The 25,379-nt window shown below is 38.8% G+C and overlaps 2 protein-coding genes across 6 annotated transcripts in view; one reads left to right on the top strand and one right to left on the bottom strand.

Annotated features, from left to right (window-relative positions):
- CCDC148 (coiled-coil domain containing 148) overlaps positions 1-25,379 on the top strand; it is a 204,631-nt gene that overhangs the window by 158,904 nt on the left and 20,348 nt on the right. The gene's annotated exons all lie outside the window — the stretch shown is intronic.
- Positions 10,679-11,165, bottom strand: LOC116557045 (40S ribosomal protein S25). Its single transcript, XM_032286474.1, has one exon. The coding sequence runs from the start codon at positions 11,110-11,112 to the stop codon at positions 10,735-10,737; it is 378 nt and encodes a 125-aa protein (XP_032142365.1). The 5' UTR covers positions 11,113-11,165; the 3' UTR covers positions 10,679-10,734.

The following is a 25,379-nucleotide window of genomic DNA, read 5'->3' as shown; positions in this document are numbered from 1 at the left end:
GGGCTGATATCCGTAATTTACAAAGAACTAAAGCAGATTTACAAGAAAAAAAACTAACAAGCCCATTCAAAAGTGGGCAAAGGATATGAACAGACACTTCTCAAAAGAAGACATACGTGAGGTCAACAAACATATGAAAAAATGCTCATCATCACTGGTCATCAGAGAAATGCAAATCAAAACTACACTGAGATACCATCTCACGCCGGTTAGAATGGCGATCATTAAAAAATCTGGAGACAACAGATGCTGGAGAGGATGTGGAGAAATAGGAACACTTTTGCACTGTTGGTGGGAGTGTAAATTAGTGCAACCATTGTGGAAGACAGTGTGGCGATTCCTCAAGGACCTAGAAATAGAAATTCCATTTGACCCAGCAATCCCATTACTGGGTATATATCCAAAGGATTACAAATCGTTCTACTGTAAGGACACGTGCACACGATGTTCATTGCAGCACTGTTTACAATAGCAAAGACCTGGAACCAACCCAAATGCCCATCGACGATAGACTGGATAGGGAAAATGTGGCACATATACACCATGGAATATTATGCAGCCATCAGAAACGATGAGTTTGGGTCCTTTGTAGGGACATGGATGAACCTGGAAACCATCATTCTCAGCAAACTGACAGAAGAGCAGAAGATCAAACACCGCATGTTCTCACTCATAGGTGGGTGTTGAACAATGAGAACACATGGACACAGGGAGGGGAGCACTACACACTGGGGTCAGTTGGGGGGAAATAGGGGAGGGAGGGTGGGGGGTGGGAAGCTGGGGAGAGATAGCAAGGGGAGAAATGCCAGATGTAGGTGATGGGGAGGAAGGCAGCAAATCACACTGCCACGTGTGTTCCTATGCAACAATTTTGCATGTTCTTCACATGTACCCCAAAATGTAAAATGCAGTAAAATAAATAAATGGGAAAAAAAAAATAGCACTGTATATTTGTCACTAATCAGAGCAAAGTCACTTCTTATAAAACAACATTGAACCTCAGAAAATACTGCTTGCCTGTTCATTCTGTAGCGGAGTCCTTCAACTGGTCATTCTGCTGTTTTATAAGGACGGGAGCATCCGGGTGATGCAGTGAATGCTTCAGCCCGTTGCTCTACTTCTTACACAGTACATGGACTTCCTTAGGAAGAAACAGTGTCCTGTGGGATGATATGGATACACAGTTGGCACAAAAACAGTGTATAGTGAAAGAAAATCCAATTATTTTTTCTGCCCTTCCCATGTTGGAAAGCATGCAATAAAATATTGGAACTGGCTAAAATTGGCTGATTCCCTTAGGGTGTTATACCACGCTAAGGACTCACAGGTGCTGTAGTCAGATTAGCCTTGATAAAAGCAACCTACTTGGTTGAGCAGTGCATAGCTCCTGTTCCCACCACTAGGAGCATTTGATCATAATCCCACTGAGCAAGTAGCAGGTTGCTGGGGAAGAAAACTGATACACACACAGTAGGCCGTGACTCCCACCTACTTCTTTAAAACCACCTTCATATAATACTTATGCACTCTAATTGTTGACTAATTCCAACAATCTTTCTGAGACTTCACAAATCCTCCAATCTTATCCCTTCAGTGTTCCTAACCTACTGGCCAAACCATTGGCTACTGCCCACAAAATGTTATGAATCCATCTTTTATTCATCTGCTAAAAAAATTTGTTGAGTACCTGATGTGAGCCAGTCACTAATTCTTTACGTCAGGTAAAGTGAACATGGAAATCATCCTATTGAAATTATATTTGTATGGGAAATTTTCCTCCTCCATCCCCTTTCAGGGACATGTCTGAGCAGTGTCATCAATCCCAGCACTCCGCTTCTGTCTGCACCAGTGCATGTGTAGATCCAGCTGTAAAATCAGCTCATTTTTTTTCCAGAGGGTGTCTTAGGGGCTGTTGGTGTGGGTTGAAGGAGGGGTGTCACTGTGGCATGAGTGGCAGGCTGAGTGGGAGCTGCCTGTCTGTGTAAATTACCTGGGTCTTCAGGCCCATTCCACATTCGTTTGATGAGCTGGTACTGCTTAGGCACCGCTTGATGTATCTGGCGGCTCAGATGACACCCAGCTCATTGGAATAGCTAGAGTCTCATTGTTACCTGGTGTCTTAAGGTCAGGAGCCAAACCCTTGTTTATGAAATGGAGGTTAAAAAAATTACATACCTCATATGGTTCTTGTGAGGAATAAATACATTAAAACATGGAAAACACTTAATACAATGCCTACCACATGTATCTGTTTGACAAATGATAGTTAATCATAATGATCACCCGGGTCCAATAGTGATTCAAGAGCTAGATCGTAAAAGAAAAATTACAACTGGCAAAGAAGGGATGATTGGGCTGCAGAACCCTGAGGGTCTCTACTATGTAAGAACCTATAAAGGTTTTGACATGTTCTATAAGATGTTCTAGTCACCCAGAATACACCTGGGCACCAGTGTACCCTCTGCATCAAGGTCAAGTGGCATTGGCATCTGTATCATGGCCTGGACCAGCTGGATGGCTTTCTCTTGTTCTGGCCTGTGTTCATACTATTGGCTGTTCAGGTCACTCATTAAACTGACTGGAGAGGCATTCCCAAATGCTGATTTTGCTGCCTTCCAAACCTAAAAAGAATCACCTGGCATTATGATTGTCTTTTTTTTAATGTGAAGTAAGAAAAATCTGTTTTAAAATCCCTACCTTACCACTTCCTACCTCTATGACCTTAGTCAAGTTACCTACGTCTCTGAACACACCCAAGTGGTTGTTAGCAGAATTAAAGGAAATAATGTATATAAAGTACCTGGAGCACAATACACACTGTTATATTTGTTTCTCTCTACACCCTCTTCCCTATCTACAATGTTCAGCCAGCTGTCTCTGGGGCTTTGCCATATGGGATGTCTCTCTGGCACTTCACATTTTCCATACCTCAGATAGAGCTATTCATCACTCTCTCCACCTTCTTCCTCCAGCATCTCCTTTTCTGTAAATGACAACCGGATGTACTCACTGCCCAATCAGAAACCCAAGGTGACTCCTCCTTCTCTCACTCCCCACATCTATAGTCAAAGGCTTATTAAATGCTTTGAATTTACCTTTTGAATATTGATATCCTTTGATATCACCCTGATAGGGCCACTATCCTCTCTCACCTGAATTACAGCCACAACGCCCCACTACGTCAGCCTTGCCCCAGAGCAAACACAGCCAGTCATGCCATTCAGATACTGAAAACCCTTCTGTGATCTTTCTTCACACTTTGGGTAAAGTTCAGTTGCCTTAATGTTGCCTCTGGGATGCCCATGGCTAGACTCTGCTTAGCTCTTTAATCTCTCACCAGACTCCTGCCCCTCCCACTCCTCTCCAGACTGCTGGGCTGCTGGGCTGTGCCAATTCCTCAAGGGCCCTAGGATTTGTCTTGCCTCTACTGGGTCTTCAGATGGATGTTTCTTCTACTGCGAACATTCCTGGGGCTGACTCCATTCCTGTGTTCTTCATTTCTCTGCACAAATGTGACTTCCTCCACGAGACCTTCTTTGGTTCCTTGTTGAAGTGAGGTCTTCTTGGTGCATGTTTTCATGATGCCTGTTGAGATGAATTTGGACGGAGTCAAGAATTTGGACAGGGGATGGAGAGAATGGTTTGTTTCTGCTTCATAATTTCTAGAGTTTCAGCTTGGAAGTCTTGCATGGCTGGGGAGGGAATAATCTGATGACTTCTTTCGTTTAAGCTGAGATGACTAGAAAGCTGGGTATAGCTGGGAACTGTCATTTGGGATCATGCATGGTCTCTCCATGAAGCTTGGCTTCTTCAAAGCATAGCGGCCTCAGAGGAGCTGGACTTCCTATGTAATGCCTCTAAGCTCCAAGAGCTTATCTTCCAACAAAAAAGGGAAAAAAGTCATAAAGCCTTATAGCTTTCATTACTTTGTCTTGGAAATTACATAGTGTTACTTGTATTTTATCCACTGGTCAAATTAATTCTAAGGCCCATCCAGATTCAAGTAGAAGGCATTTAGATCCAAACTCTCAATAGAGGAGTATCCAATAATTTATGATCCTATTTTAAAACCACTATAGTGCCCTTTTCCTGTGCAATCTTAACACTCATTTTATATTATAATTACTTGTTAAATTTTTATCTTCTCCAGTAAAGAGAAGTGAAATTTGTGTCTGTCTTCAGCATCCTACCTTTGTATCTGAGACATTGTAGGTAACTCAATCTTAATAAATACTCATTGAGAAGAGGAATCTAACTAGAAGAAGCCACTACTGGGTAAGTGGTAGGGCCTTGATTTGTTATAGTTGAATGAGCCGCATTTGTTTTAGTTGTGGTTAAACTAGAGGAATAAGGAATTGTCTCTTGGTTATTAATGTTTGTCTTTTTGTTCTAAACAAAGGAAAAAGTACCATCTCAAAATCGTCAGGCCTAAGTATTAAAGATCATAAACCTTAAAAGTCATCTAATTCAATTGTTTTAATGTTTAAATCTCTTCCACTTCTCTACTAAGTGTTCCTACATTTCATGCATCCTAGGTACATATGCATCTCCTAATGTTGAATTGCTATCTTTGAGGGCAGTATATTTCATGTTTGGATAGCTATAGAATTTTTTTCTTTTCCTTTTTTTTTATTCCTTTATTTTTTGATAGTAAGCCCAGATATGTCTCTGGTACACATTGGTCCTCTTTCTATTGCTTGAGACCATGTGAAACAAATGTAAATCTTTCTCCTAACAAACTTTTAATATTGAGCATATTGTATATTTCTCTTTCCCCATATCTGTCTCCATCGCTGTAAGGTCTTTCTTTTATGAGTTCTTTTTGGAGGGAGTATGCTTTCAACGCATTTGCCATTTGTAGTGGAGAAGGATTTAGGAGGAAAATTCTGAGTGGCCAGAGGACACCACTGTGATGCTGCCTGCACGTTGTGGTTCAGGATCACTATAGAAGGTATTATTAAATGACATAAATTATTGTAAATAAAGCTTATTGCGTAGGAATTTGTTGTATCAGCATCTAATATACATTTATTTAAATAAGACAAGTTCATATCTGAAAGCAAACCAAGTTTAATCCACAGCTATATTAACACGAGATTGATCTGTCAAGGTAAAGGCCTCAAAGCACAGACAGTGAGTAATGTGGCTTCAACTTGCAGAAGGGAGCCAATAAGACATTGCTGTCCAACTCTGAATAGATACTGGACTAACAGACCAAGGTTCCAGTTACCATTACCTTCATTATGATTCCTTCAATCACACTGATTACAAACTTGAAGCAAGCCTCCGCACTTAGAGAAGCTCATGGGCTTCTTTAATCGTGGAGGTCTCAGAGAAGACTCCTACTCTCTGTTCAATGTCTTAAGAGTATAGTGCTTCTCAAACCCGTCACACCATCCAAGAGAGCCCCTTTCCGTCACCAAAGTTAAGCTAGGCAGCTAAAGGGCAGCCGACACAAAAATTCAATTGTAAGTTTTCCCTTTTTTTCCCTGGGTTAGTCCATATCTGGCTCTCTGCCTGTTTTTTGGCATTGCCTGCAAGCTAAGAATGTGTTTTTACATTTTTAAATGGTTGAAAAAAGATAAAAAAGAATTAGCATTGTGCAGAAATTATATGAAATTAAAATTTCTGCGTCATAAGTAAAGTTTTATTGGAACAGAGCCAAGCTTATTTGTTTGTCTCTGGCTGCTTTTGTGTGCTGCAGTGACAGCACTGAATAGATGCCAACAGAGACTGTATGGCCCACCACAGGCCTGAAGAATATATTATTTGCCACCCTTTCCACAAAATATGCACTGACCCCAGGTCTAGCAGGATGGTGGAAGAAGGAGGAAACATTAGTATTGCTGCTTAAAAGCAAAATATTCTTACATATTTGGGTTCTATCTAGTCTTTAGTAATGAACGGAAATGAAGGAAAGCTGAGAAAACTTGACATTCTATTAAACCTAAGACACCATTCTCATCTGATTACATTCTTTTCTGCCTATTCACTTCCACGGTCTAACACTCAGAGCCTTATGTATGGTCTGACCCTTCTACTAAAACAGAGCAAACTTACAAGCTTCTTTCCCCAAGATATATACATTAATTAATTTTGCCCAAAGTGGGAAGGTGTTTCTGCATGCATGTATGGAACACATTAAGAAATTCATATGGAACAATGATAATATTTTTCTTTCTCCCCACCATTTTCTCTAAATTTAAATTTTTGATAAAATTTCAGGCTTAAGGAAGAGTTATAAGAATAGTGCAAACAATTTCTACCCAGTTTCCTGATTTTTAATATTTTGCTGAATTTGCTTTATCATTTGTACTTTCTCTCTCTCTCTCTCTCTCTACACACACACACACACACACACACACACACACACACACACACTTTTTTTTGCTATGCCATTCTGAAAGAAACTTGCAGACATCATGACACTTTATTCACGTTGACATGAATTAGCTGAGAATAACAACAATCACCTACTTAACGACGATACCACTGTGATACCTAAGAAAATGAATGGTAATTCCATAATATCAATTAGTATCTAGCCATATTCAAATTTCCCCAATTGTCATAAGAAAGTTTTTTATAACCCCTCCCAACTCAGATAATATAACTACATGAAGAAAAAACACAATTTTAAGTAACTTTTGAAAACTCTGGGCCAGGCTTAATGGCTCACAATTGTAATCCCAGCACTTTAGGAAGCTGAGGTGGGTGGACTGCTTAAGTTCAGGAGTTCCAGAGCAGCCTGGGCAACATGATGAAACCCTGTGTCTAGCGAAAATACAAAAACATTAGCCAGGCTTGTATACCTGTAGTTCCAGCTACAGGAGGCTGAGGTGGGAGGGTCACTTGAACCTGGGACCAAGTGGAGGTTGCAACGAGCCAAGATCATAATACTGTACTTCAACCTGGGTGACAGAGTGAGACCCTGTCTCAAAAAAAATAGTAATAAAACAGTACTCTGTATATGTTATTTAGATATATTTTTAGGGAAAAAGTACTGAAAAGAAATCCCAGACTTCACTCATTAGGTTTATTATTAATGGTAACACTGGTATTGAAACTTTGAAATATTTTAAATTTGTAGTGGAATAAAACATGTAAATCAACATATTAATATTAACAGGACTAAGACCCTGTGTAAAAGAAAAATGCCAATATTAAATCAAAATTTCAAAACTGTAATATTAAATATAAAATGAAAATATAAATCAGAACTTATAATTTTTTAAATAAATTTTTTACTCTCTAGAAAGCATCACAATAGGGCCTAGAAACAATCCACTCCAGTGGCAATGAGCATACCTAGTATCTAGATATTGATTTCTAGATATTATTTCCCATCTAAAGGAACCAGGGCTAATTGGGAAGCAAATGGCTGATTCCAGGTCTGGGGCAGGGAAATTACAGGGTGAATTTAGGCTATTTTATTGTGTCAGCTAATAAATGCTGAAGAAATTATAGATTTAGAAAATAACATTTTTCACTTCCTAATGTAATAATTCAATATCATCAATGGATGGTGAAACTTTTAGATAAAGGATTTTTCAGAAAATCAGATATTTACACAGAACCAAGTATAACTCTGTGAATTACTAATTTAAAAGGGGAAAAATATGCCTTTACAATGGAGAGATCTGGCTATCACTACCTTAACCAAGTGTACTGATTTAGCATCACTGATAGTGGGGCAACCTGACAGTGTGCCTCATGATGGTACAATATGAAGTACATCACCCTGGTGCCAAAATATTTTACCCCAACCTAATCAATTTCTTAGTCGATGATTTGGCAAATTTTATTTGGAAAGAGTTAGACCGTAATTATTTTAGGTTTTGTGGGTTATCCGGTCTCTGTCACAGCTTCTCAGCTCTGACAATATGTAAGCAAATGGGTGTGGCTCTGTGCCAATGAAACTTTATTTCTAAAAATAAGCAGTAGATTGGATTTGATCCCAGGGTCGTAGTGTGTCAACCCCTATTTAAGACCCAACTTACTGTTTATAGGAAATTCAGGGGAAAGAGGAACCAAAGTAAATAATTGGATATCAAGGAGAAATGATCAGACAAATCAAAAATGAGGAACATCCTACAAAACTTTAAATTAAAAAGCATTCCTTAAGCGCTTCAGAAAACTTAATATTATGGGAAAAAACTGTGTCTGTTCAGATTAAAATAAACCAGTGAGACATAAAAACCAATCTCAGGGCATGAACCTAGATAATGACCATCTCTTTTATACATGCACCACTAAGCTCTGTCTCCCCAGCCCTGTCCTTGTGCAGCTGATTTTTTTGGACCAGAGTGCAGAATCTTTCAATTATCCTGTTCCCGTCATCACGATGATCTGTGATCACTGCCACAGTGACTAGTGTGAATGTGACTCAACCCTCTTGAGCCGCTTTTCCAAGCCTCATGGTATAAAATCAATGCCATTTCACCTGAACATTTGATTAAAATCATTAAGAAGGCGAGTTTATGGAGAGAGGCAGAAAAAGAGATATTTATGCTTTAAGCATCAATCTTTAATTATTATGAGTCACAACTGGAAGATTTATATCATTTGATCCTTTTTATTTTCAAAGAAAAAGAAAAATTTGCTTGTTCCCAATAATGATCTAAGCAGATAGCTGTATTTTTACTAATAATTATCATAAAGTGACCTTCATTATTCACCTATAATGTCCTGAGACAGGACTTGGAGTTTAAATGACAATTTATTTTAGAAACTATCATCTAGAAGCACATAAAGTCTTATAGAAAAATAATTTAAAATAACTTGTAAGTGAAAACTGCTTTTAAATGAATCTCAAAGGCTAGTCACTGTGGTTCACACCTGTAATCCCAGCACTTTGGGAGGCCAAGGTTGGTGGATCATCTGATGTCGGGAGTTTGAGACCAGCCTGGCCAACATGGTGAAACCCTGTCTCTACTAAAAATACAAAAATTAGCCAGGAGTAGTGGTGGATGCTTGTAATCCCAGCTACTCGGGAGGCTGAGGCAGGAGAATTGCTTGAATATATGATGCGGAGGTTGCAATGAGCTGTGATCTTGCCATTACCCTCCAGCCTGGGTAACAGAGTGAGACTCCATTTCAAAAAATATATTAATTAAAATTGAAATTAAAAAAATTAATTAATATAAAATGTTTTTATTAAAACTATTTACAAGAAAATTACTTTCCAATCTTAAAGTATTACACACCTGAGAGCAGATGAATAAAACCAAGTAAAATCTCTTATAAACCAAGGCATCTTTCTGTAATTCATACCTTACTGCCATGACACTCTTCTGTTCTCCCTATCAAGCCTATACATAGCTTTCGAGCAGACCCCTTTATGCTTATCTTATCTTAACTGGTCCCAAGCCCGGCCTTTGGTTTTTTACTCTTGTTTTGGTCTCCTCCCTTAAAAAGTCATCCATCTTTCTGAGAACAAAGCTGTTTCAGAATCAAGGTTTGTTTGATTTCACTCATCATAACAGAAGTTTTCTCCTGCTTTTGTTCCTTAAGGGAGATGTTCTTGAACTTTACAATAGCTTTTCAGCTCTGTTTAACAAAGGGATAAAATTTGTGCTGCTGGTAACAGAATCTAACTTAAGATAAATTTAAACTCAGTTCACTGTTTCTGATTTTTCTATCCTACAAACCATTCTTACAGGATGATAATTCTAAATGATTATTTCCAACCTGGTAAAAAAGACCTTGAAGCCATTACAAGTATTATCTGAAGATATCAGCCAAAAGTCCAGTGAAATCCCGGACATCACCAGGAAAGAAAGCAAAGGCATGAAATGACATGTGTGTAAAATCATCATGAATTTGCTTTTGGGAAACTTCATGATTCCTGGCATGATTCCGAAAATGATGAATATAATGGCCATGAAGTTGGGCCATATTTCAACTTCAACTTCAAAGGAGCAGAGTTGATAGACTGACCTCGAGTCTGAGAACACAGTGATACTATTATTTAAAATCCACTAACCTATTTGATTTATACATTTAATAATAATTATTGAGCGCCTACTACCCTGGGATACAATGATGTACAAAAATAACACTGTCTCTGTTTTCAAGAACCTAAAAGCCTAGTGAGAGTTTCAGATATTCTTGGGGAAGGCAAGCACAAACTGCTATGGGGACATATGGAAGTAGCTCTTAAACCAGGTAAGGGTACCAGGGATGAGTCAGACGTCTTCACAGTAGAAGAAAAGGCCTTCCAGAAATAGGAAAAGTCCTCCTGCCAAATCTCCATGGCACTTTTAAGGAACTGAAAGTAATTCAGTAATTTACTATCGTTGAAGCCTTTGGAGTAGGTTGAGAAAAGGTTGTGGTGAGAGAAAAAATTAAATAGATAACTAGAGGCCAAATTATGAAAGTCCCTGGAAGTCTTAAATCTTGTAGGGCTTGAATAGGGTTAATTCTGACTTTTAAAATTAATTGATTAATTCATTAGAATTCATTGCATTTACCAATTAATGAATGAATTTAGTAATTTTTACCTTTTCTATTCCAAAAAATATTATAATACATACATAGAGATTTAGTGAATTTCAGAATACTGGAAGAAACTTGTATAGAAACTATATCTATCATTAGAGTGGTAATAAAAAATAGAGAAGTAATTACCATAGGAGGTTGCACATGTTTTTTTTTTTGTTTGTTTGTTTTTGTTTTGTTTTTTTTGATTTAATAAAGTTTTATTTTTCCAAATGTACAGTTGGTTGGACCTATTCATGCGTCTTCACCAGCAGCTGGAGCATCTCCACCCTTGGTATTTCTGGTGTAAATTACTTGAGCTCTGTGCTTTGAAACCAGTTTGATAAGTCCTTTGCTAAGGAGCTCCTGAAGGGCTGCCCTGGCAAGGGAGCCTCGAATCTTCAGTCTCTCAGAGACCACAGCTGGAGTTATAAGCTTATAGTTGGGAACTTCCTTACAGAGTTTGTCATAGGTAGCTTTGTCAAACAAGACCAAGTTATTGAGCTTGTCCCGAACTTTGCCTTTGGACCACTTCTTCTTTTTGGCCTTGCCCCCGGATTTGTTCACTGGGTCTTTGTCTTTCTTGGCCGACTTTCCGGCGTCTTTCTTCTTCTTGTCGTCCTTGGGCGGCATTGCGAAGCTCGGAGAGCAGCGGCGAACACCACAACCGCGCTAAGATCGGTTGCACATGTTAATACATAAATTGGTTTAAAATGAGATTAGACAAACACACAGACCTCATGAAGTATTGGGGACGTTATTGGAGGCTCTCATATGCTCTCCAGCAAAATAACTTCACTGACTTTATCAGAAACAAGATTTTAGACAAGATGTTTCTTTGGTCAGATTTGGTACATGTGTCTTAGGCATTTATATCCTTATCCCTTAATCATACACATACTCTGCTCGGGATAACTTTAGTAAATAGGATCTTCAGTTAAGCTTAGAACTTTGTAGGATATTAAAAGCCAGAGTCCATATCTATTTGTGGAGACAACTCAGATATCCCATCCTCCATTGATTATATTTTTGAGTGACTTTTTGTAATCAGACTCTCTACCTTCATAGTAAGCTTCTGTAGGATCATTGATTAAAATGTTGATTAAAAAAACTTTAGGAGAAATGGAACCTTCAGATAATTTTCTCTTACTGAATTCTTCTACAGTTCTTTTGACAAAGTGCTGTAAGTTGAATCTCTCCTGGCTTATTATGAGTGGAAACAGAGAACAAAGACTTCTTTGTATAAAATTCCCAATCATTCTCCATGATCACTTTAGGTTTCCCATTAGCCTTATCATTGCCACATAGAGTCTTACTTTCTTTAGATTTTTCTGAATCCATTTTCTGATCTTTTAATAATGTTTACTAACCATCTGAATTCCCTCTTAAGGGCTCAAGTATTGATTCTAGGACAGTTAATGATCTCACCTTCTAGTGTTTTAGTAGATACTAAGCTGGGCTTAAATTACAGATATTTTAATTGAGTCAATCAGAAGTAACTGCCCAGCTACTATCTAGTACATACGGATACGAACACATAAACACAAGCACATAGATATAAACACATAGACACACAAGTGCATAGTAGGGTCTGGGAGACAATGCAGGTAAAAGAGCGGGGACTTTGAGCAGAGAAAAAGTAGATGTAAAATTTATATGAAAGAATTTCTGATGATTTTTTTTTTTTTTTTGAGACAGTCTCACTCTGTCGCCAGGCGCCAGGCTGGAGTGCAGTGGCACAATCTGGCTCACTACAATCTCCGTCTCCTGGGTTCAAGCAATTCTCCTGCCTCAGCCTTCTGAGTAGCTGGGACTACAGGCAGGCGCCACCACGCCCAGCTAGTTTTTGTATTTTTTAGTAGAGATGGGGTTTCACCATGTTGGCCAGGATGGTGTCAATCTCTTGACCTCGTGATCTGCCAGCCTCGGCCTCCCAAAGTGCTGGGATTACAGGCATGAGCCACCACACCCGGCCAATTTCTGATGATTTTAAAAAGGAGGGCCAGTGTGAACGTTTTTTAGGTAAGTTATTTGATAATAGGTTGTGTTTCCACAGGCCTTGGCTTGAGACATGTTGGGCCATATTGAAAGGAAAGTGGTTGGGGGAAGTGAGAAAGTTTTAAGTAAAGATGGGGAATTTGACCCATAACCATGGTGTACTTTTATACTTTCCATCTTAATACTGAGTGGGCTGGGTTCACAGCCAATAATACACTGGTACATATTTAACAATTGGCTGGGGGTGGGAGGAGGGGGTTGGTTAAGTCCTGATTTACAGCACGTGCTGATTACTGTGTTGTAAATATCCCACCATAGCCTATTTCAAATTACCAACATTGTGTTACTGAACACAGAGACGGGAAGAGATGTGCAGTTGCACACTATCGTATATTATTTCCACCATACATATTTAGTAGATATAAATTATCTCAAGAGCATAGATAATAGTAATACATAGTAAAATCATTAAAAAGCAATGAGTTTTTAGTATTTATTATGTTTTTAATATAATTGATTTTATTAATTTACATAATTTAATGTTTAATAATGGCTGTGTTTAACAACTAGCTTGCAAAGGTCCCAAAATGTAACAATTGGCTCACTTCCTTCAGCTAGTAAGAAGCAGCTCTGGCATATGACTGGGGTTTACAGGCACCCCAGCTGATGGAACAAATCATGTAAGTCCCATGAGGAGCTAGCTGTGATTCCCTATGGGTTGCTATGGAATTGCCTGTGTTACTGTGATGTACTATATCTGCTATGCTGCCTCCATAGTCCTGGTGAACTTCCCCAAAATTCAGAAGTGAGATCCTAAGCCTCACTGTGCCCACTGAACACTCTGCACTTGTCCTGGCTTGTATGGTCAATTTGAAGAAAAGTGGGAGGCATCCTGAAAACTTTGAAGCCTTGGGTAGAAGAACAAAGGAGCTGAGTGTGGAGGTGGTATTTCCATCCTGTCTTCTTGCAGGTTGCTGAAGATTCATGCAGATTGCTTTGGAAGCCACATAATCATAGAAAACTTCCAGAATGTGCTGTACATGATCTTTTAAAAATGATTTTCTGAGTGGCCTATGCCCAGAAAGGGAGGCTCTGAGCTAGGGAAAATGGGTACCTCTCAAAAATTGAGCAAAGATTTTTGACAGGAGTCCTAATGATTCCACAAAGAGCAAGGAAAAGTATTTATTATTGTAAATTTTTGGCAAAAAGGCAAAACTTCACAGGGAACAAGAACAAACAAATTACTTGGGGGTAAATGAATGTTAAATGATGATAAATTCCCAAGTATATGATTGAAGGATTCATAAGTTTAGTTTAGAAATTAGGACCATAAACTTAAAGGCCAGATGTTGGATATGCCTTCATATGAAATTGTCAAATGTAAGAGACACATCAGAAGACAATAATATAAGCCAATGAATGTATTGAGGAAATGGAAAAGAGCAGGAGCAATAGACTGTGTCCGAGAGTGTGTAGAGAATGGGAAAAGCGTAAGATGCATACCTCAAATACAGAGAATAAGCCAATAAAGCCAATGAACTGGAAATACCTTTCAGGAACAAAGAACAGATAATTTCTCCAAGTTAGGTCCATACGTAGGCATTGATGGCCAGAAGCTGCGGTAGAGAGGGTCTCAGATGGGCCCATGACCAGCATGGAGTGAATTGATCCCAGCGAGACAAGCAGAGACTGTAGCACATGCAGACCTATCAAACTGAGCTTAGAAGTAACCAGCAGGTTATGGGAGATGCACAACCATCAGGAGTTTGTGGTAGGAACCAAAAAAGTGTGGATGAGCAGGTGGAGGAAAGGATGCTGGAAAGAGAATAACATTCTAGTTAGAGGAGTTCAAGCACATGGGACCATTCAAAATAAAAAATCAAGTGAACTATGGACCAGGCATTTTAGTATATTACCTGCACAGGGCAGAAATAACAAGGCATAAAGCAATATCCAAGGGACTGGTCACTACAACAATTTTCTAGTTCGTTGTTGCTGGGTGTTCTATAGTTCCCGTGCAATGGACACCATTCTCAGGAAGGTAGTGGTTTCCAAAGTTTAGAGAGCAAAAATATCACCTGGTGGGTAATACGGAGATGCAGATTCCAGAACCCTATCTCCAGAAAGCCTAGGGCAGGCCCAGGAATCTGCATTTAAAAAATAGGCATCCTTGAAGATTCCAAGGCAGTTGGTCTACTCACCACTTCCTGAGAAATACAACAGAATAATTAATCCAGAGCCCCTGCTGGTGAGATAGGTCTAGAAACACCCTGTTAAACAGGTGCAGAGTTTCAGTAGTCGCATCTGGTGAGCAAATGCTGACGCCTGTGAAAGGCAAATTCATGGCCCAACTGTGATAATTAACTTGTTACAGTTGCTTGGATATATCTACTCTTTTTACTTGGTTTTGTCTTGGCTTTGATTTTTTTTCCCATTTATTTATTTTATTGCATTTTAGGTTTTGGGGTACATGTGAAGAACATGCAAGATTGTTGCATAGGTACACACGTGGCAATGTGATTTGCTGCCTTCCTCCCCATCACCTACATCTGGCATCTCTCCCCTTGCTATCTCTCCCCTACTCCCAACCCCCCACCGTCCCTCCCCTATTTCCCCCCAACTGACCCCAGTGTGTAGTGCTCCCCTCCCTGTGTCCATGTGTTCTCATTGTTCAACACCCACCTATGAGTGAGAACATGCGGTGTTTGATCTTCTGCTCTTCTGTCAGTTTGCTGAGAATGATGGTTTCCAGGTTCATCCATGTCCCTACAAAGGACCCAAACTCATCGTTTTTGATGGCTGCATAATATTCCATGGTGTATATGTGCCAAAGACCCGGAACCATCGACGATAAGCTTTTTTTTTTTTTTTTTTTTTTTTTTTTGAGACGGAGTTTCGCTCTTGTTACCCAGGCTGGAGTGCAATGGCGCAATCTCGGCTCACCGCAACCTCCGCCTCCTGGGTTCAGGCAATTCTCCTGCCTTAGCCTCCCGAGTAGCTGGGATTACAGGCACGCGCTACCATGCCCAGCTAATTTTTTGTAGTTTTAGTAGAGACGGGGTTTCACTGTGTTAACCAGGATGGTCTCGATCTCTTGACCTCATGATCCACCCGCCTCGGCCTCCCAAAGTGCTGGGATTACAGGCGTGAGCCACCGCGCCCGGCCTAGGCTTTGATTTTTAATGGTATTGTTTTACCTTGTGTTTGATACTAAATATCATTTTAAATCTTGCTTGGAAACAGGTGGATAGAAATTTTTATTAAATTTTTTAAAACTTGCCAACACCCTTTCTCATTTAATCAGAAGTGGAGAAAGTGAATGATGCTGTTTAAATATTAATTGAGTAATAAACTATTTTTATACTGAATGTCTTGACAATGTATGAGAGAATACCTTTAACACTGTAAATTTTTATGCGAATGAATAATTTTTAAAATATAAGGTATTTCATCTATACCTAATAAGTATGTATCTTTATCTATTGTACGCCTATAAAGCCCTATGTACTCCAGTGTTCTTGCATTTATAATGTTTTATCAATTGAATGGGGAAAGTCTAAAAGTTTCCATCAACTACACCTAGAGAAGAATGCATCACTTTGTCAAAATATTGTGGCTCTTTTCATTCTTTGTATCTCTTCCAAATCCCACAAACAAAGAAAGGATTATCATTCCTATCTGAATGTGTGTGGGCTTGAATGCGCTAAATGTTTCTAGAGGAGCGAGGCTTTTCGATGCTTAAAAAAAAATACTGAGAGCTTTTGGTGCACACTAATCAGGGTATTACTCCACCAGCCATACCCTCCTAGGACTTCCATAGCTCATGTTATGTTGGATCAGTCTCAGAATAGAATCTTCCTGTGGTCCATGAGTAACAGTTGTCTTTTTTGCAGAAAGGCTTGTCTCTGTTCACAGTTATGCCAATTTCTGCATCAACACTTTTATGCATAGAGTTGGGACAGTGCAAACAAGACACTGTGCTTGAATTGAAGAATGGGTGTAAGAGAGAAATGTTGATTGTGCCTGGCTAAACTGATACAATTATTTTCAAAGCCTAGAATCCAGGCAGAAGATAGATTTGTTGATGTGACAGTCTTCAGGGAAACCAGAGACATGATATCAGAAAGATGTATATTCAAAAGGAGGCCTTAAGGAATATTCTTGTCTCTTGAAATAATAGGGAATCTGGCAGAGAGAAGTTGTGACATCTGGGAAAGGATAATAAAGATTAAAATTTAGAGTCACTTGGAGAGAAAATGTGAGTTGCCTTTCATATATTGACAGGGTTGGCAATATCTCTAAGAAATTAGAATCTTTTGGACATAAGCTTATTGCTTTTAGAGGACATAAAAAATAAAATAGATTTTTTTTTTCTATTTAGACCATAGCATTACCAAGCAGCTTACGTCAGAGCAAATAAACCTACTTTAAGGGGCAATATTGATACACCTTTTGTCAGCTTAACTTGGACTAAGTGGAATTTTCCCTTGGGTTTACTGTTTGGGGTCATGGTTAGGCCCCATGAGAGAGCCATGTCTGTTTATTTCCTGGGTTCTATTACTGTGAAATTGTCATGAAGGGAGAGAGCGCTTTTTCCTAAGGAGCCGCTACTGCTGCTGCTTTACTTTCTGTGTACAATGTGAACAAAGAGACACAACCACCTCTTGGTGTCCTTTGTTAGCTGTGTCTAGATGGCCAACACTTGGACATCGTAACCTTTATTAAAATAAAGTTTCATAAAAGTTAGCTGTTTTTCCTATACCACTCATTTGCTTAGTAAACCCTGTCCTACTTCTGTTCCAGCCTGTCTACCCTTCCCCAGCTGCTTCCCAAGTTTGAGATTTAGTTAGAATCCGGACATGTGACTAAAGTTTACAGATTGTCAGTTGTTGGAAGCCTGTTTTATTCTCTGGCCCATGACCCTTTTCTAGGAATTTCTGTTTCCTTTGAGAGAGCTATCCAAAGAGAGACCTATATGGACATCTCTAGCTTAATGTAGGAAAGGAAAAACAGGGTTTCTTGAGGTTTATTTCTGTCCATACTTGAATAAAGTTGGTGAGAAGATATATACGTTTCCTTTAAAAGAGGGGGCTATCAGTGACTTACATATTGTTCGTAAATTCATCTGGATCTCTGTCCAGATTATTGCTTTATCTTTTCCAGTAAAGTTGGTTTCCTATCAATTTAATCAATTGTACTATTTTTTACTTTATTGTCTGCTTGAGTGCTGGAGGAAGCCACACATCTCTCTTTGCCTTTTCTGAACACAAGCTTTAGCATCTCACCTGAAAAAACTACAGTGTAGGTAAAAAAATTCCTCAAGTAGACACTCAAGATGGGCTCTCCTGAAATCCAAACGCCAGGGTTCACTTGGTGGGACTGTAGGGTGAACTGCTTTGTAGAGTTGTCTGTCTCTAAAGAAAAAAGGAACAGTGATTCCAGAGCCCAATCCCAAAAGCTGAATTCTGAGACAAAAAGGAAACTACTAAGGGAGGTGAGACGTGGCAGAGTCACCAAAGAGGCTAGTTGAAACTCTGTAGCCGGAGGAAATCAGCATTTGAGAGAGCCAAGGGAAAAAAGCACTAGAAAAAGTCACACCCAACACATAAATATATTTTATCATTTTCTTTTTTTAAAGCATGTTTAAAATGCCTAGCCAAAATGTTTTGCTAATAAAAATATTTTATTGGGAGGGATTAGAAGGGTTACTTTTAAAATGGAAGAAAAAACCCTAAAGGCATTGTGAAAGTAACTGTTCTGCTCCACTGACTTTCTTTTTTAGCCTCAAATGTTAAAGAGGCTGTTTGTGAAGACTCTTGGCTGATCATTTCCTAGGCTGAAAGAAAATCAGGGTTTACTTCATTGTTGTGGGCGGCTGAATCGCTACAAAAATCTTTGGCCCTTTTGATGTTTGCTTTATACAGAAGTTCTGAGAGACCTGGGAAGGAAGAAAGAGAATGTAAGGGGGATTTTTCAAACAGCATTAGAGAAGCCACGTTTTATTAATCTTATTTACTTAAATCATTTGTTTGAGGGAGATGACTGTGATTTCTTTTATTGTCTCAGTTTTCTCTCGATTCAGCAGTGCTGCTGAAGAAGGGAACCCAGTTCCATCATCATAACCATACAGATGTCTGTCTCCGGAAAAATGAGGACCAATTAAAATCAGTTCTTACAATAAGTAGCAGAAGTTAAAAATAGACAGAACTAGACTGAAATATGATTTGATAACACGGTGGTGTATTTTATTAGCATGTTTTTTTTTTTGTTTTTTTTGTTTTTTTTGTTTTTTTTTGAGACGGAGTTTCGCTCTTGTTACCCAGGCTGGAGTGCAATGGCGCGATCTCGGCTCACCGCAACCTCCACCTCCTGGGTTCAGGCAATTCTCCTGCCTCAGCCTCCTGAGTAGCTGGGATTACAGGCACGCGCCACCACGCCCAGCTGATTTTTTTGTATTTTTAGTAGAGACGGGGTTTCACCATGTTGACTAGGATGGTCTCGATCTCTTGACCTCGTGATCCACCCGCCTTGGCCTCCCAAAGTGCTGGGATTACAGGCGTGAGCCACCGCGCCCGGCTAGCATGGTTTTTAAAAGCTCCTTATTAAAGCAATGCCTCTTTCAGTATCTGATTCTGAAAACACATTTATGAAAATTTGGGGCATCAGAAATTATATGAGTCTTTTGAGAATTTTTCAGGTTAAAAAAAAGCTCTCCAATAAAACTAGTCACCCATGCTTATCATTTTATTACTTTTAAAAGCATTTCTTTTTCTTTACAAACAAAATTGGCATAAGAATTTAAAGGTAGGTTCCAATATTATGAGATAAACCTTCAACATGAGCTCCCCTCTTACACAACTGATAAAATGATTATATAGCCTCGTAAAGATTTTTTAAATGCAATACATATTAATTGTGGAGTTAAACTATATCTACCATAAACCATTTGTGAGTTCAAGAGTCACTGTGCAAATTACCCAATCAGTATCAAATGGCAGATGTCTTTGAGCTCACATGATGGCAAGTGACAGGTGCCTGTAACTACTCAAAATCCAGATGTAAGCTCTGCCTTTGTCTACTTGATAGGTGTTTCTAATTGCTCGGGGTTTTTGGTTTGTTTTGCAAAAATATGATTGCTACACATTCACATGTATGGCACTTTGGATAAATGTATTGAATAAATGGATGTATAGAGGCAATTGGGCAAAGAAATGCTGATCTGCCTGGGTGGCCTTTTAAATTTCAGTTCATGATAAATAATTTCTGAAGGCCAACATTATTTCTGCCTGTGCTGCCCCTCCAAAATTGTGATCCTAGCAAGTCTGTGTCATGGTCATGGATGTCATGCCTGAGTTTAGCTTTTAGCATTCTTGGCTCCTTATTCTTGAAAGGAACTAGACAGTAGATTTGTTCTTCAGTAATTTAACTTCTCTTTAAACTTCTCAAATGATTAAATGTCTTACAAAGTTATACCCATTGACTAATTAGACAGGCTTAAAGGAATAATGTATATTTAATTTATTCTTAAATTTTTATTTTGTCAATTCCTGTGTCCCGTTATTTACCTACAGCTTAGGATATTCAATGGAATACTTTCCATCACTTTTTAATTCACTCATCGTTTATTCTTTCTTTCATTTATTGGTGCATATATTCTGTGTTTTAGGCACTCTGCTAGTTTTGGGGGTTACACAGGAGATTAAGTCATAGCCACTAGACTCCAAAAGTGTACAATCTAGTAGACAAGACAAGAAAACAAATAACTATAATAAAAACCAGGAAGTGTCTATGTGTCTACGCCCTTCAGTTTGTTTACTTGACCATTCCTGCTTGCTCATGGAAAGGCAAGTATTATTTCCCAAACTGGGTCTATTGAAAAAGGTTTCTGTTACCAGGTAACTGAGCAATAAGCACACTAAGCCCTCCTTTTAGAGATTCATAATGTACTCCACCATATTATTATAAATATTCTGAAAGCTCCTACCATAAAGAAATTTATTTTACTTTGTTTTTCTTAGTATTTCTCAAACTTACTTGAACACATTTTTATGGTATACATGTTAACATCCTGTGGGAAATTAACATTCTATGGGCCATCAATTTGGGTAAAGAACTGATTACCACTTGCAACAGTTAGATACATGCCCTCCTGTTATAGAGGAGAAAAATACACAGATTTCCTTACACATAGAAGATATGTCCACTAGTCAGGAATCTTCAGAAGCAACTGACAAAACCTAGCTCAAACTAGCTTACGCAGAAAAGGGAATGGATTGATTCACAAGAATGGGAATCCAGGGCATGAGTCTCGCCTCAGGGACTAGAAGGCGGTCAGTGTTACTAGGTTAATGCTAGAGAGATTTAAAAAGAAAACAGCTGTCTACCACAATGTGGTTTACATATTTTTCTTAATTTTATTTTGTTTTAGATTCAGAGAGTACTTGTGCAGGTTTCTTACATGAGTATATTGTGTGATGCTGAGATTTGGCCTTCTAATGATCCTGTCACCCAAGTAGTGAATATAGTACTCAATAGGTACTTTTCCAACACTTGCCTCCCTTTCTCCCTCCCCCATTTTGGGATCCCCAGTGTTTACTGTTCCCAGCTTTGTGTCCATGTAGTACTCAGTGTTTAGCTCCCATTTATAAGTGAGACCATGTGGTATTTGGTTTTCTGTTTCTGCATTAAATTCACTTAGGATAATGACCTCGAGCTGCATCCATGTTGCTGCAAAAGACATGATTTTGTACTTCTGTATGACTGCATGGTATTCTGTGGTGGATATGTACCACATTTTCCTTTTTCAATCCACCATTAATGGGCACCTGGGTTGATTCCATGTCTTTGTTATTGTAAACAGTGCTGGGATAAACATGTGAGTACAGGTGTCTTTTTGGAAGAACAATTTATTTTGAGGAAGAATACTGAATTCCCAGTAACGGGATTCCTGGGTCAGTTGGGAATTCTTTTTTTAGTTCTTTGAGAAATCTTCAAACTACTTTCCACGGTGGCTGAACTAGTTTACATTCCTACCAACAATGTATGTGTTCCCTTTCTCTGCAACCTTGTCAGCATCTGTTATTTTTCCTTTTTCCTTTTTAATTATAGCTATTCTGACCTGTGTGAGATGATACCTCATTGTGGTTTTGTTTTGCATCTCTCTGGTGATTAGTGATGTTTCTTGGCCACATGTATGTCTTTTTTTGAGAAGTGTCTGTTGATGTCCTTTGCCTCCTTTTTAAGGGGATTATTTGTTTCTTTTATTTGTTGCCTTAAGTTCCTTATAGATTCTGGATATTAGCCCCTTGTCAGCTTGGTGCACAAACACTTTCTCCCATTCGGTAGGTTGTCTGTCCACTCAGTTGAGAATTTCTTTTGCTGCACAGAAGCTGTTTAGTTTAATTAGGTCCTACCTGTCAATTATTTATTTTGTTGCACTTTTAGAATACTTAAATCATAAATGCTTTGCCTAGGCAAATGTCTAGAAGAGTATTTCCTAGATTTTCGTCTAGGATTTTTGTGGGTTGACTTCTTATTCTTAGGCTTTTAATCCATCTTGAGTTATATGGTAAGAGGTAGGGGTCTAGTTTTGTTCTTCTGCATATGGTTAGCCAGTTTTCCCAGTACTGATTTAATGATTAAAATATAGATTTGGACATAAGGCAGTTGGCTCTGGTATTTAATTATTGCTAAAAAGAAGACACATATTTTTTTAAAAAAACTATTCTAATATCAAAGTCATTATTTTTAGATTATATAAACTGGTTTATAGTGAATAATCCCAAATGTGAAGCCACCTCAATCAGTTGCTAAAGCATATAAATGATTTTCTTGGCCCCAGAAAGTTGTATTGCTCAAAGTTATATATTTTATAAGTTCTTTCCTTAGGTTTTTAAGTAGCTGAAATAACCAACTCTACTATAAATGTTTCAGACTAAAATTGTTGCAGCCGTGTTATAAGATATTAAATATTGGGAACTTAATTGTCTGCTTTTGGATTAGAGTGAACCCCAAATAACTGACCAGGCATGATCTTAGCTCTGTCCATGGTACCCAGGGTACAATAGTGGCTCATCTCTAAGAGCATATAAGGAGGCCTTCTGGTCTTCTGTTTAGATGTGTCATTAGGTTCATTCCTAACTTTGCACAGGAAGATGTCAACCTTATACCCAACTCAGATACCCTTAAAGCAGCGGTTCCTCATTTAACTAGCAATGTAATATAGTCACACTTGAGAGATTTGTTTGAGAGTAATCTTGAACTTACATAAAGAACAAATAAAAGCTCAAAGGATCTGGGACCTTGAGGGAGGTGGAGGCTGCAGATATTTGTGCACTGATTGTAACTAAAGTCAGATTTCTCAGAAGTAGTTTTTAGATTGAAAAAAGAAGAGGATTCATGTTGGAACTTTGGGTAGACAGATGAGGAGGAGCCAGTAAAAGGAATAGAGAGAAAGCAGTCCAAGAGATAGGAAGCACTTTCTATAAGAAGAAAGTATCATCAATACCAGGCATTTCAGACGGGTCACATTGAAAGAGCTCTGAAAGACGGCTCTGAGCTTGCAATTTTGAGTCACTGGTGTCATTGGGGAAAGTGGTTTCCATAGAGTGGAGTGGACAGAAGCCAGACTTCAGGGTGGTTTGGACTAAATGAGAAGTGAAGAACTGCAGACAGAAAGTATGGCTTCCTCAGTTAAGAAATTTTGCAGTAAAAGGAAAAAAGACAATATCTGAAAAGAGAGCCAGAGTTGAGAGATACATCCCTCCACCCCATTTGAATAAGTTTATATGTAGAGGAAAAAGAACAATGGAGGGTAGTTAGTTAGAGAAAGGGACATTGAAGAATTAGGAAAGAAAGGAGTTCACTTCTGGAGCAAGATCCTAGCAGCAACTAGGGTTATAGGATTAAGAGCCCAAGTTTAAGGGGCAAAGGATGAAGGAAGCTGAGTCTTGACAGGATTGGAAATAAATGCTCTTTTCACTGGAACAGGTGAGGTTCTCCACTAAGAGGGAGAATTAGGCATGATGTAAAATTCAAGGAGAACATGAAGCAGGTGGGGGGAGAATAAATAATTCTGGAACAGTGTTGAATGGCCAGGTAAGGTTCAACTTCATTAGTGTGTAATAAATACAACAAAAAATTAGAGTTGGAATTGGCAGGGTAGATTAGAAAAAAAAAAAAAAGGCAAGATAATTAAAGGATACTGATGACAATGCCTTTGAAGAGATAGACCCAGGGCTTCAAAGCTGGGGAGAGAATGAAATAAACCTAATTGGTTCTTAAAGCCTGGGAGGAAAGGCAAAAGTAGAAAGAAAATTTCAGGAAGGAAGGCCTAACCTGGTACCTAGCAAGATTTCATTGTTCAACAGTTACAGATTTTTATGGTATTTGTTATTCAACGATTTGTTAACTTAAATATCATTGAACAGTGGAAAATCTTGCTAAGCTCAAGTCACAGATCGAGTAAGGTTAAATGAGTGAGAGTGTTAGAAGGAGAGTGACAGGCAAATCCACGTGAATGACACTTCCTAGACTTGTGCAGCATACAGCCTAAGTCTATGCCATGACCCTAGACCTTGGAGTCATATAATGGGACTCCCCAGTATAAGATTTCAGCAGGGGAACAGTTCTAGGTGATGACAACTCCAAGTATGGTCTAAGGAAAAGGTTGTTAAAGCAGGAATGGAGTTAAAGGTGCTGGAGATCAACAGACTGTGTGGGCAGAGCTGAGTAAATATTGGACACTGACCCAGTCAGCCAGTAGTTAATTGCAAGAACCGTAGTACAGACAGGATGGTATCATCCCAAAGTTAGCGTGTAAAACTTTCTGGAATTGTTGCTGAGGAGCCAGAAAAATGCAGCCTCCTCTCTGCAGGTACCCTCTATTTTAAGAGGTTGCTATAGAAGTAGTGGCACCTGGGAAGCACTGGTTTTCAATTAAGGCAAACTATTGAATGCAGTGACGGAGAACGGGGTCAGGTGTGGCTGAGTGTTCCAGTGGAGGAAGTATTTTATCACTAACATTATTTAGACTATTGAGGTATGGTGATTTTTTAAGGTGTTTGTCAGTTTATCATTTTAAAGTCTCTACAAATAATAAGCCCCATTATGGAACATTATTGAAAAGGATTAGTTGAGGAAAATGTTGAAGTTGTGTAAAGATATTAAAGGATTACAGAAAGTCAGGTAGAAAGAAATAGGAATGGTTCAAAAAAAAGAATAAATAATTGTGGCAGAAACAGTTTTTTGGATTAATTTGGAGAACGGGCTAATATAATATTTGCAACATTCTTCCAGTGCCTCTGTCTTCACAGCTTGTCCTCCTTTCAACATTGGACTCCCATGTTGAAGTCCTTGTTTGTATCTCTCACTTCCAGCTCACCTGAACTTAGGCAGAAGGCTTGGAACTGATTAAAACCAACAGGCATATGTACTGTCATGTATGGGTTTTTGCTTTCATTGTGATAAAATATCCAACCCTTGGAGCTGCCAAAATGATTCCCAAAGAAAGTGGCCCATGTCTCCTTTTTAAGACTGAGATGCCTTTGAGTTGTTTCCTCTTCCTTTGATTTTACTGAATAGCCCCTTTAAATATCAGCCAGTAGGCTGAGGCTTTCAACTGTCATCAAGATACACCAGTGTTTTGTCCATTAGAGTGAAAGAAAGAGGCTCAGTAACAGCCATTGTCGCAACTGCCCATCACCAGCACTTATCTAAGCCTGAGAAGGCTCTGGTCTCTGAGGGAACCTGTCATCCATGTGTGTCAGGGCCATAGGGGCTGGGAAGAACAGGGTTGAAAGATCCTGCTCTGGAATGTCAATAGCACCAAGCAAGAATTTCTAGTTTGGACCAGTCCCAAGGCATATAACTGTCATGTTTAGCACAGGCAAACAGAAATAAGT

The sequence above is a fragment of the Sapajus apella genome, unplaced genomic scaffold, assembly GCF_009761245.1.
Source record: "Sapajus apella isolate SASKATOON/1434 unplaced genomic scaffold, GSC_monkey_1.0 scaffold18, whole genome shotgun sequence".
Lineage (NCBI taxonomy): Eukaryota > Metazoa > Chordata > Mammalia > Primates > Cebidae > Sapajus > Sapajus apella.
Note: the sequence above shows the minus strand (reverse complement) of the source record. Positions and strands in the feature narration are given on the sequence as shown.

Bases quoted from the DNA above. Each gene is read 5' to 3' on its own strand.
- LOC116557045 (XM_032286474.1), bottom strand. From the start codon at position 11,112: ATGCCGCCCAAGGACGACAAGAAGAAGAAAGACGCCGGAAAGTCGGCC.